This window comes from Hydra viridissima, unplaced genomic scaffold (assembly GCF_058129835.1).
Source record: "Hydra viridissima isolate aposymbiotic clone 2 unplaced genomic scaffold, HvirCarnegie_v1 scaffold_12, whole genome shotgun sequence".
Classification (NCBI taxonomy): Eukaryota; Metazoa; Cnidaria; class Hydrozoa; order Anthoathecata; family Hydridae; genus Hydra; species Hydra viridissima.
Window position 1 is genome coordinate 466,871 of NW_028324311.1, and position 13,381 is coordinate 480,251.

The window sequence follows — 13,381 nt, forward strand, 5'->3', positions numbered from 1 at the left end:
AAAATTTGTTGTCCGAATCGCTATAAATGCAAACAAAGCTCCTTGTACTAATTGTTAAACTATAAATATTTTAGTATGAGGACTTACAGTATTCAATTGCAAACCAAGCTGGCATAATAACCCATATAGTGTTTAAATTTTTAGGCAGTTGATCAAAAAGAGAAGCATTTATAGGGTTGTTGAAAATGACTTACCAAAAAAAAATGCAGTTGCTATGGACGTTGCTAATGACGCTTTTTTATACTTACCTAGAAACTATCCAAAATACAATAATTTTTAGAATGAGTTAAATAAAACTAAGTTTATCATAATTAAAATGGATCACCGAAGCACTATATCACTTAAGTATCAAAAAATTGATTTTTTCGTAGAAAAAAATTTTTTTTCTGTGGTTATCTACCTTAAATAAGTTATTAAATGAATAGTCAATTTTGGAGCAAAGCTTATTCCACATATTTCCAATAGTAAATGAATTAAATGATAACACTGGTTATTAGTTTCAACAACATCGCCAATTAACAATCAAAGAAATCTTCCTTAACACCAACTTTGAGTTGCATTCATACCTAACTTTTTGTCTTTAGAAACAAGCTTTTCCCGTGTTATTGGCATTGGCCTATTTTTTTTATCAATGCCAAGTTAGTTTTTTATCAAGTTAGCAGACGGCCATTGAACTCCTCAATTCTCAACAGGCAATCAATTAGTAATAAGTGATGAAGAACTATTTTTAATTCATACTGTAAACAACCCTCAAGTATGTCATGCATTGAATCTGGGCAAATGTTATCAGGAACAGTAAAATACTTAAGCTCTGACAAGGGATTTTTTTTATATACACTAGACAATTTAAAATATTCAGTATTATCACAAGTACTTGACAATCGGCAATGTGACGTTCTTTAGTTCTTAAGTCTAGATCTTCTTCATAAAAAGTGTGTTGCATTTGTTCTTTTGTTGTATAGCAATTGCAGCTCTTATTAGCATTAAAGTTTGTACTAAATCCAAAAATCTGGTGCAATACAAGATTATCCCCAGACCACATAACTACTGAACCAAATAAGCAAGCCTAACTTCCATTTACATAAAATTGAACTCCTTTTTCTAGAGCTAACAAGTCTATACTAGTGGTTTTAAAAGCTTTTTATATCCATACTTTGCAACATCAGCTGAAAAACAATAAATTACATGATATATGTTTGCCAATTTAGAGCATCTCTTTGTGTTAATATTTTTTATACAAACAGCACACATTTTGTGAACTTTAGTTTTTGAACCTAAAGGGTTTACTGTTTCAAAATCATCACAGTATATTTTAAGCTGAAAAGCATTTGGATGTTTTTTATATAAAAGGTGATATATTGTTCTTGATCACTATAACAAGTTGATTTATTTAATTTTGTACTAATGTTACTATCTATTTTGTTAACAGTGTTCTTTGAAAGCACCATAGAAACGGTTTCTAGGATAGGAATATATTGCATAGTTTCGTTTACATAACTTATCATATTATTTTTATAAACTTTTTGACGAACCTCAGATCTGAACCCAACAAATCTCATATATGAACCCAGCAGTTATTTCAATAGGTGTAACCATCCCTTTTTGTTGTAAATGTTTTCTTTGCAAGTAACTAGATGTAATTAAACTACATTTTACAGACTCATTTTAAATATCATTTAGCAAATCATTTACTCTGACAGCATCAGTTTCATTATTGAGCATAGTTTTTTGTACACTATAAATTAATGTGGATAAAATATTTTGAACACTTTTTCCTACATACTGAATTACAACTTCACTTATGTTATGACATCTAAGAGTCATTAGAACATCTAAAATCATTTCTTTTATATTTTCCCCAGATAATGCACTTGAGTAAATATTATTAGTGTTATCTTTATGAACATGTGCTGCTGTATAAATACCTTGCTGATCTATTAGATCACCATTTCTTTCAAGAGGAGAAATATTTATACTTTCATATTCCGTATAAGGATCACTTGGATGCTTTCTATATAAATGAATTTTAAGGGCATGGACACTGTCATATGTTGTGCAACAACCAACTTGTCTGCAAGGAATTTTCCAATTTTGTGTTGAAGGAATACCATGGCGATAATAAAAATGTTTTAAAAGATGACTTACAGTCTTTAATTATTCTAAGTTTGACTCACAAATTGCACAAAAGTAACCCATTGTTTATTCTAATATTAAAAAAATGTTAAAAGTAAAAAATACAAACGAAAAACTTGAAAATATACACAAATTTTAAGTTGTTCAAACTTTTACTACTTCTCGAAACTCTAAAACTCTTTTTTTCGTTTTAACGCATGCGTTTTTTGAAAAACTTTTAGCACATATCTTGTCTCAGCGAGAAAGTTGAATTTGCATTTAACGCATGCGCTTTAGAACGATGGAAATAAAATTTAACATCACTATGCGTTAAATGAAAGCAACACAAGATCAAGTGTTAGTTTTCAACACAAGGCTTTTTACAGTGTGGTACACATATGAACCACTACAGAAGATTGCTGGTACGTATTTGTACTACCAACCTCACTAACCCCTTGATGTTTCATTGGCACTTTATCAATAGATTAGTTACTATTGACTTAAAAAATTAAAAAAACACACACAAAAAAAATAAATTCTTACTTTTATTCGTATCAAAAGGGTTAATATTGCTTGACAATTTATGTTTTAGAAGGTATGAAACAAATAGAACTTTAGGAGAGTAAACAAAAATCCTAGGTGGTATGTAATACTGTTATAATAACACATGCTGTTGCTATATCAAGAGCATTTTCTTTGTTCAATTTTAATTCATCTAATCTATTAGATGAATTTAAACCGAATAAACAAACAAATTATAACGGAAATTACTAATCAAACAAATTATAACGGAAATCACAAAGTAAAGAGAAAAAAATACAGATGGGCATTTAATATCATTTTTCACAATAATTAACGCAAAAAATGAACAGAAAATTTAACGAAAATAAAAAAAACGTTGGCGTAGAGAGGTGGGGGTGGATGGGGTGGCTAAGCTTTTTAGGGGCGGCAGATTTAAAAAACATTTTTGTATCCTTAGTTGAGTACCATAACACATTACTTATTATTTTGGGTTATAAAGCATCAACTGGTTACTATAATGAGAAAAAGGAATTATTAATGAAGTGGTGCTACATACAGTAAGCTCAGAGTTAAGTATGTGCTACAGCTAATTAGGTTCGATATTCAGATATTTTAGCTGAATCTAAAAATCCGCTATGAATATTTCTGCGCATGGCTCATTAGTTAAAAATAATTTATCTTTACAAGATAAACTACTTATAATAATATCTCTTTACTCGTTGGTCAGCATCATAACAACATCAAAGATTGATAAAATTAAATCAAGTGAAAATTGAAATAGGGATATTAGGATAATTACCCAACTAAATCGCCTTTTAGTCGATTAGTAGGAGACCCATAGTCGATTAAGTCGACTATTCGATTTTTCAAATTCGACATATTTTGACTTTCGACGAGTCGACTTTTAGTCGATTTAGTCGAAGTCGATAACAATACTGAACAAAATATAAAGCCTCGTTGTTTTGCTGAAGAAAAAAATGCACGGTTAGAGACTTCTTTTAAAATTCGAGGGCTATCTTTTCCGTTTAAGGTACTTTTTGAATTTCAAAGAAAAGTTAGCGCAGCTTTACTCTTTTAAATTTAGCTTATGTAGCTTGACATCAAAAAAAACCAAAAATCAAAAAGGCAAGATAAAAAAGAAGATAAGCGTAAAATAAAAATGAAATAAAAGTTAGGCTGCATAAAAAAAAAACATATCATGATATACTTCTATATATGTTTGGATTGAATTAAATGAATTCCTTTGAGTACATATAAGTAATTTAGAGAGTAAAAGTTCATAAAAAGCCTCACTAGTTTGCTGAAGAAGAAGGTGATGATTAAATGCAACTTTTTAAATTTGTGTGCTATCTCTATCGATTAAGGTACTTTTTGAATTTTTTTTTTCAAAGAAAAGTTAGCGTAATGTTCCTCATTTAAAATCAGCTTATATACCTTGATATCACAAAACGCAAAACAAAAAAGGCAAGATAAAATAGAAGATAATCGTAAAATAAAATATTGATGAAAGAAAAGTTAGGCTGCATAAGTAAAAGACATAACATAATATTCTTCTACATACGTTTGCATTAAGTTAAATGAATTCCTTTGCGCAAAAATAGGTATATTAGAGAGAAAAAGTGCATAAAAAGATTCGCTTTTTTGTTAAAGATGTGGATGACTAGATCTTTTAACTTAAGGAACTTTTTGATTTCTTTTTCCGAAAAAAGGTTTGAGTGGTTTTCTTTTTTTAAATTTCACTTATGTAGCTTAACATCACAGGAGTTATTATTTTGCTTTTTAACCAATTTTTAAAACATCAGAAGTAATTCTAAGTGCAACTCTAAAAAGTTTTAAGGGAATTACAAAGCAATTTCTTTTTGTAAAGATAAAAGTTTGAACTTTTTTTAAGTAAGAAATGTAAGAACAGTTAAACAGAACATCTCGTTTATTAAACATTTAGCGAAACAGATGAAAATATTTGCAAAATGCATAGGTAAAATAAACTACACAAAAAGCCTATCTTTATTGCCAAACTGAACAATCTTATCTAAACTACGTAAATGGTCTCACTATATTGCAATATTGAACAAAATTTTCTAAACTACCGTCTTTTTTAATTTTCAGCTTGATGTTTTTAATTTTGTCTTTAATATGGCTTTGGTAAGGAAACTTTTACAAGACAAATGATCTTGTCAATGCTATGATTTGCCAAGATACCATGTAATCTTTAAACGTATGTAATCTTTGAACATGTGTAATCTTAGAAGGAGGATCTTGAGTTTACATCTGTAAACACGTCTTGCAAGATGTATGTCAATACTAAAGCTGCACAGCGAGGAAAACTTCTAATGTTGAACCATTCGTTGTGGCCATGGGAAGCATTCAGCTTTTCAACTATTTCATCTTAAGTTTTTCAAACTCTATTCATAACACAGAGTTTAAATCGGATACTCATTTGGTTCTGAAGCATAAGAAGATTTATTTTGTTTACTTATTTATTATTATTTTTCTTTTGTTGACCTAACTGTTGGCACTGATTGCTATAAATGGTGTTTGAAAGTTGTTGAGCTGGTTTTTATTTATTTTTAACTAGATTCTTTGTATTATTTTCTATTTTGTTTTTTCTGTTTTGTTTTTTTTGTTTTTTTTTTTTGTTTTTGTTTGCTTCATATCAATTTGAGTTCTTTTGATTTTTATGCTAAATACAAAGGATGATTACCTAATTGCCATTGGATAACTTCTGCTTTATTTTCCTCTGTTCGTGGCTGAGTTGAACCTGATATAAAAGCATGTTCATTATTCTAATTCATAAAAACCATCGACAGTTTCTTAGTAATAGAGGTGATAACAAGTTGTGCATGATTTCTAATGGTAATGTTTCTAACTTCACAATTAAAAATCGGGTATACACAACTTTCTAAAAGTGCACTTAGCAATGATGGCTAGTTTTTATTAACAATTAACTATCTGAAATTGTGCAAGAAGAGGTTTGTGTTTAAATAACTGTTTACAGTTTTATCAACTTGCTAAAAATAATAATTTGTAGGCATAGCTCCTTTTTTATATCTTAGCAAATATAAGGTTTTACATTACCGATATTATCTTGAGCGAAAATGATTTTCTAGCTTGATTTTATACTTCTTGGATCTTTTACTTATAAAACATAATCAATTTTAGTATCACTCACTTCTAGAAAAATTTAAGCAATCACGGAATTAGTCCTGCAAAAATTACATACAAACCTCTGTGTTTTTAATATCTTTAACAATTACATTACGGCAAGGAGTTGACATGGGTATTTTTTTTTATTGAAAGTGCGTTCAGATTTGCATAAAAATAAAAAGCAAAAAGAATTTACCTCTGGATGTACAAGCAAGATGTTGGATAAATGGACTACCTACAGATTGAACAGCGCAAGGTGGGAGCTATTTTGAAAGAACAGTAACTGCCTGTTAGACTGGAAAAGCTGAAATTGGATCAGATGAAAGAAGCAAACTAAGTTTGGCGATTGTTTCCTGACAATATTAGGAGCCAGAGGAACAGGAAAGACCTCCTCTGAAGGGTTGTAAACAACATGCAGAAAAGGAGCAACAGCAACAGGAACAGGTTTCGCAACCACTTGCTGATGAGTTTCAAGAAGAGCATGTTCAGGAGGAGCATGGAAAACACGTGTGACAGGCATAAGATTATCTTGCTGTGAAGCAACATTAAACACTGCTTCCAGAGGAACAGAAAAGACCTCTTTTGAAGGGCTGAAAGCAACTTGCTAAGAAGGAGCAGTAGAAACAGGTTTGGCAACCACTTGCTCACCAAAGTAAATCGGAGAAGGTTGTGCATGGTGTTCAATAAAATCTGGTTCATTACGAAATAATGTTAATGCAAGAGGAGAACAAGCTGTGTCAACAGGAACAGCTAAAGTCTGTTCTACATCAATGCAAACAGTTTGTTCATTAGGAACTAGTTCTGCAAAAGCAGAAGATATTTTAAGAACTGAACCGGTGGTAGTTTGATCAGATGGAACAGACGAAACAGCAGTTGAGGTAGGCTCACACAAGAATCCTACGGCATGTTAATTGCTGTTCTCTAAAGGAACATTGTTTTCTACAGCTGGAGAGAATGGAACCACGGTTGTACAGCTGAAAGTAGCAGCACATTCTTCAGAGTCAGAACCAGAGTCTGAATCTTCCTCAAAGATGTCCTGAACCTCATGAAAACCGTGCTCCTCTGCATTAGTTTGGAGCCAGTCCATCACATCCTTTTCCTTCTTTGGTGGTTCTCAGACTTTTCAACAGTCTAAAAGTCTATGACACCAAAGGACTGTCCGATGCCGAGTGCAAAGCGCAAATCCTCTGCCACGTTCCTTTGGGACACATGAAAGTTATCCATTGTGTTTCTGCTGTGCTTCATGTAGAGTATATCACACCGCTCGCGGTCTTCTTTGCTATTGCTGGCAAAGTAAGTGGCTATTGAACCGTACGGGTTCAGACACAGAGAGAAGATGGTTTCGTAGAAACTCAGCATTGTCTCCAGTCGGTGTAAGATACGGCTTTCTAATCAATTCCAGTTACTCTCTTACACATGCTGACCGAATACTTGCCGTATTCGGTCAGCAAACTGACATTGATGATGTTGATGCCTTTTTTGCTTTTCACAAGGCGTCTCCTTAAAAAACGAAAGGGCCTCAGCACTTTTTGCAACTCCTCCACCTTGCAGTGCAAATATTGGATGGCCTCATGAGAAAGTCCAAAATAGACGTTTCTGGCTTCACTGAAATGAAACAGTAGACAAAGGGATACGAGGCGGTTGTACAACGTGTGAAAAGACATGACTTTTTTTTGGTCAAGTTCTCTCAGTTAGGAATTGAGCTGATTGTTTTTAAAGTGCAAGGAAGTGTATCTATCCTCCAAAACAATAGTATTGCTGAGGGCGTTTGGGTGCTGCTTCAACTTGCTGTCACAACAAGTTAATGTTTCCACAACTGCAATTTTGTAGATCTTTGCTTGTGACAAAGTGTTGTTGTTGGCTATTGCAAGCCACTTCAAAATCTCTGAAGAGTTCATCTACTGACTGGTGATGAAAATGAAAAGCATTTTTGTCCAGCTGAAACAAGAGTCTCTTACTTTCAGTCAAGACAGAGAAGTTGGAAACCAAGTGCTTTAAGGAATTAAAGTCAGACTCTAGGACGGATTTGGTTTTCAGCTCTTTGTTTTCTATAGAGGTGCATTCTTTTGCAGAAGGAGCCTTGAACGAACCAGCAACTGGTATGGGCAAGTTTAAAAGAGGATCAGAGGAAAGAACTGGAGATGAAAAAGAAGAGAAAGGCTCAGGAGCAGAGGATGCAGACCCTAATGCAGACGCTTGTTCAGCTACTGGCTTAATACCAAAGAAGGCAGGTCGAATAAGTTGAGAGACATAGAGCTTCTCGTTGTCGTATCGCTTTGCCTCAGCAATCTTTTGTTCGATCCCCTTAGAGTCGTAGAAATTAGTTTCATTCAAGTGTGTGTCAAGTCTTTCGTAATATTTGCAACATTACAAACAGGTGTACTACACTGTTTACGGACCCTCATGCTGCAACTAATGCGGTCCTGACTCTGTTTTTGAGCTTTAAGTCTCTCTGTTCTTGTGAGTGCTTTCTTTTTCTTATTTTTTGCTTTAGAGGTAGAAGAAGGGGCAACAACAGTTTTTTCTTGTGAAGAAGACTTCTTTAGGTGTTTGTTTGCAACGCTTTAAGCTAAAAAAGAAAATAGTGAGAGTTTTTTTCTTCTGGCTGCATCCAATCCAGGAATTTTGCATGCATTGATGAGAAACATATTTACAGTGAAGAGCTGTGTTTTTTTTTAATCTTCTGAAAGAAAGCAAGAAGAAAATAACGAGAGCAATAAAAAGAAATAAAGCTTGCACTTGCGAAAGAAGAAGAATGAGAACAACTAGCATTATATGCATGGTGGTAACAGTGATTGCCATTATGAGAAGAAGAATAAGAAATAAATAAATAAACAGACAAGGCGGGAGAAGAGAGAAAACGAACCCGAAAAAATCCATTCAACTGATTACTAACTCTAATATCACTACCATAGAAGATAAAACAGCTGCAATTCAATGCGAGGAAGATGCCGATGTTAGTTTTGACGAATACGATTCAATAAATTCACCATGTGCGGAAAAAATAGAGTGAGTCATAACTTTTTCTTTCTAATACAATTCCTTTAACAATCTTTCTTTTTCTTTGTTTATACTGCATTTATTTACTGTTTCACTTGCGCTTAAGAATTTTTATTTCTTTTTGTTTCTTTAAAATGTTCCATTTAAGTGATGGTATTTTTATTTTCTTTTTTAAATATACTTTTTTTTAAATTTACTTTTATTATCATTTTAATTGTATATAAATAGGTTATCTTCAAATATCTTATTCATATTGTTACTAGCAAAAAGCAACCCGAAAAACGGGTCATGGTCGGTCTGTTACTTAATTTACAGTGGCTTCTTTCCACATTATAAAGTTGCGAAATCTTAACTATACCCTTTTAGAAAAACGCCTTCAAAATGAAAAAGTTAAACTATCTGTGAAATTAGAATAAAAAGTATGCGGAGGTATAATAATTTTCCAATTATTTAACATTATTTGAGTATATTACAACTGACATAGGTCAAATCAGTGTAAGGCAGAACCATTTTCCTCGACATTACTAAGTTCGAAACATTACGTTTTTTGTTAGTGACACAAAATAATAACACTTCATCATGCTTTAAAATTGATGAAAAAGTAAAGCTAAATTCTTGTTATATTTTTTATAACATGAACGTTAGCTAATAAGATCAATATAAAGCGAACGTAAATTAACCATGAGTTAATAATTTTTTGGTATCCCCTTGACACATTTTTCTTAAAAAAAAGGAAATTGACTTTAAAACGTTAAATGCACATAACTAAATAAATTTATTAAAAATAACTGAACATTTGACCATTACTATATATGGCACTAATTTGACTATTTTTATATATGGCCTCTTTGTTTCAATAGTTTTTAATAAACGGTAATTTGTTACCATTTACTAAAAACTCCTTTTGTTACTCGAAATTTAATTCTCTTAAATATTTTGACACTAATAAAAAAAACCTCCCTTCCCCGTTTTTGGCTTAATGGTGGTCAGGAGAAAAGAGTTATTTTTATTAAGAGTAGTCAAACTTTTTATGAAGACCTTTTATTAGAATAATAAAATGTAAAACAATGATTTACGTGTATAATAATTTTTTCTTTCCTTAAAAGTGTTGCAAATGCAAATTAAGCTGATTAATTAGCTAAACACCTTATAAAGTTTAAGTAACTCGATATTTGACAAACGCGCAAAACTACAATATTCACCCCCCGTTTAATAAGATCCTCTAAGTTACGTATAACAAGTTATTAGGCATAAAATAGATAAAATTTTAAAAAAATTGAACTAATTTCATATTTATATCATTTTAACAGACAAAAATTTACAATAAAAGGTAATCAGGTTTCTTTTTATAAATCGTATAAATGCGTCAATCGTAAATCTTAAAGAAAAAAAAATGGAGTTATGATACCATAACTACAACAACAAAAAAAAAACAAAAAAAAAAATCTAACCGCATAAAAACTGAAAATCCATTTCCCTATTTATAGTAACCTATTTTGACACGGCAGTTAATATAAATATTTATCGGAAATGTAACTTTAAAATCTATTTCGAAGAACAAAAGGATTAATAATATTAAAAAAAAAAAAAAATTAAAATGTAAATTGCATTTTTAGCATAATGTTGTCTTGGCTTTTAGTAGATAAAAAAAAGCATTAAGTTCCAAAAATGAAACTACCTATTATTCATTTTTAACAATAGTCACCAATATGAAGGTGTCAATTGTTAAAAATGAATATCAACACAAAACATCACAACAATAACACATAACAATAGAATATTTACACCCTTGATCCCAAAATCCAGCGAAAATAACAAACCAACTTAAAATATGAAAGACAAAATTAGAACACCAATTCAAAGTTACCTATATTTATCTTTTTACTAAACATATAAATACATAAAAGAATATTTGCTTTTATTATTGAGTTACATCAAATTTAGGACATTAAAATACCCTAGATTTAAAGATCAAGTTGGCATACTCTCTCATACACATTACGTTAAACATTAACAGACATTATACACTTACCATACCTTAAATGAGATGTTTATCAATTTTGAAAAACAAAATATTAAATGCTCTAGTTCTTGAACATGCAACATATAGTTGACCATTAGAGAAACCCGGTTTTTTGAGATATACCCCAACTCTATGAAATGTTTCACCTTGACTTTTATTAACTGTTATTGAATAAGCCAATCTGACAGGAAACCGACAACATTTCAGAACAAAAGGTAAATTAGAATCTGATAGAGCCAACTGAATTCGAGAAACAAAAACCCGTTTGCTACCAGAAATGCCTGTCAAAATCTCTGCATCAAAATGATTATTTTGAAGAGCACAAACCTTAATTCGAGTACCATTGCATAATCCAGCTTTGAGATCTAAATTTCTATGTAGCATAATTACACAACCAAATTTCAATTTTAAACAATAAGTTGGCATACCAAAAACTCAACAAAAAAGTTATTTCTTTCATTAAGGTCATCAGTTTCAATTTGATCAGCACTTAAATAAATTTTGACCTCACCCGGCAGACATGCAAGCACTTCTTCATTGATTGATGATGACTCAACATTTATTGGTGTTAAAATCACGCGTTTAGAATAATCATTTTGATCAGCATCTCCAAAAATCTTTTCAACAATCGATTCATTTTCTCTAATAATGTACTGATTTGGTATTTCAATACATCCTTTAAAAGGATCCTCCTCTTCTACAAGTATTGTTCCATTCCCAAATTTTAGCAGCCTTTGGGAAAATTCACCTTCCCCATCTTGTACTCTCACATTTTCAGTTAATGCAAACATCTGCACCAGTTGCCAATGCAAAGAACATTTTATACACGATTCTACTATCTCAGCTGGTTGTCTTCTTTTGACAACAGGCAGAATTTGCCTAAAGTCACTACCAAAAAGAATGATTTTTCCTCCAAACGGAAAGTTGTTGTTGCAAATATCTTTTAACAACCTATCAATTGCAGTTAAGGCATGTTTAGGTATCACGGATATTTCATCAAGCAAAAACAAACTAAATTGTCTTTAAAAATGTCCGTGTACAGAGTTAGGAGTTACATTCCATGTTCTATTATCCTATATTGGAACAGGAAGTTTGAATAATCCAAGCAATGTAAATCCATTTGTAAGATGAGTTGCTGCTAAACCACCCCATGTAGCTGTAGCAGATTTAAAGCCCCTACTTATGGTTTCAGCAATCAAATAATTATAAGTAAAGGTTTTTCCACAATCAGTAAGTCCATCCATAAAAAACAATTTAGAATGTTGATTTTCTACACTTAGATACTCATTAAGTGCAGCAAGGAAAGCAATACATACATTTAATTGATTGACATTAAGCAACAGTCTCATTTGATTGGCTTCGTCAATAGATTGTTGAACATTTTCATCAAAATTTTCCGGATTTAAGCCTATAAACTCATCAATAACAGGCAGATATAATCAGCCAGCATTTTACCACTTTGATTAATAATCTTTTTAACTTGATGAAGAGTAGCTTGTTCAGCTATTAGAAGTGGGACTGAACAATGAATGAATTCTTCCATCATAAAAGTTTTGTATGTATTCCAGAAATGTAAAGGATTGTCAGGTTCACAAAAGGTCAAAATAATTGAAAACAACTGTCTAATTTGCTTTGTTTTAATACTTATAACCACCTCAGAAAGAGTATTCTGCCATTCAGTGTCATCTAGCAACAAACCTTTCGAAACACATGCTTCAGTAAACGTTTCAAGGACAATATCATTAACAGTACGCTGATCCTCCCAATATGTTGCTCCATTTGCTTGCCAAAGTAACAGTATAAGAAAGAACAATTCTCCAGTTGGATTAACTTTATACATTCTTACTATCATCTTATCATCACCCTTTTGTCTAACGTTCCATTTACAATGTTTATCATCAAATGTATAGTGATAAGGATCGTCTACATACGAATAGCAATGTGCTCTTTCATTTCCAGTATTCAACTTAAACCATGCCGTTAGGTGTTTGTCACGTTGAGCAGGACGATCTAAAGCCATTTGTTCTGCTCCTCTAAAATACACTAATTGATTTTCAGGTAGATGTTAACCAAGTCACAGCACTTTAAAAGCACGGAAACAACATAATATAAGCATATGTACCAACTTTAAACACAATAAATGTGTTTAAATATGTTTATAAGGTTATATATATACCTTATAACACATATTAACACATACACAAACAGTAAATACACTTTAAATTATTATAAAAACACTTTGATAAAACAACTATAAAGCACTTATTAACAAATGCACATACATATCAAAAAGGCATATATGCAAACAATAAACCTGTTCAAGCAAAAATTTTAAAAATGACGCAAGAAAACTGAAAAAGTTTCAAAGAAAGTAAACAAAATATATATTTACAAACAGTATTCTTTACCTTTTTTTTTTTTTTTTTTTCCATAAGAATTGTAATCCTCATAGCAAAATTTAACTTTTACATACAATAACATTTTGTGCCAACACTGACATGTCATGTCAGTGTTGGCACAAAATTTTAATTTATTTTTTGTACTTTCTAAAAAAGAACAAAAATAGTTAATAGCATCACA

At 31.4% G+C, this 13,381-nt stretch overlaps 1 protein-coding gene and 1 pseudogene across 1 annotated transcript; both read right to left on the reverse strand.

The window, feature by feature from the left end:
- Positions 1-1,665: 1,665 nt before the first annotated feature.
- Positions 1,666-12,045, reverse strand: LOC149880578 (uncharacterized; annotated as a pseudogene).
- A 175-nt stretch (positions 12,046-12,220) lies between these two features.
- On the reverse strand, positions 12,221-12,821 carry LOC149880579 (uncharacterized). Its single transcript, XM_090069147.1, has 2 exons — positions 12,500-12,821; positions 12,221-12,258 (listed from the first exon to the last, which is right to left on the reverse strand). The coding sequence occupies exons 1-2, from the start codon at positions 12,819-12,821 to the stop codon at positions 12,221-12,223; spliced, it is 360 nt and encodes a 119-aa protein (XP_089925273.1).
- Positions 12,822-13,381: the final 560 nt, after the last annotated feature.

Bases quoted from the DNA above. Each gene is read 5' to 3' on its own strand.
- LOC149880579 (XM_090069147.1), bottom strand. From the start codon at position 12,821: ATGGCTTTAGATCGTCCTGCTCAACGTGACAAACACCTAACGGCATGG. The intron at 12,259-12,499 runs GTTTGTTGCTAG...TATTAATCAAAG, and splicing joins TGAAGCATGTGTTTCGAAAG to TGGTAAAATGCTGGCTGATT.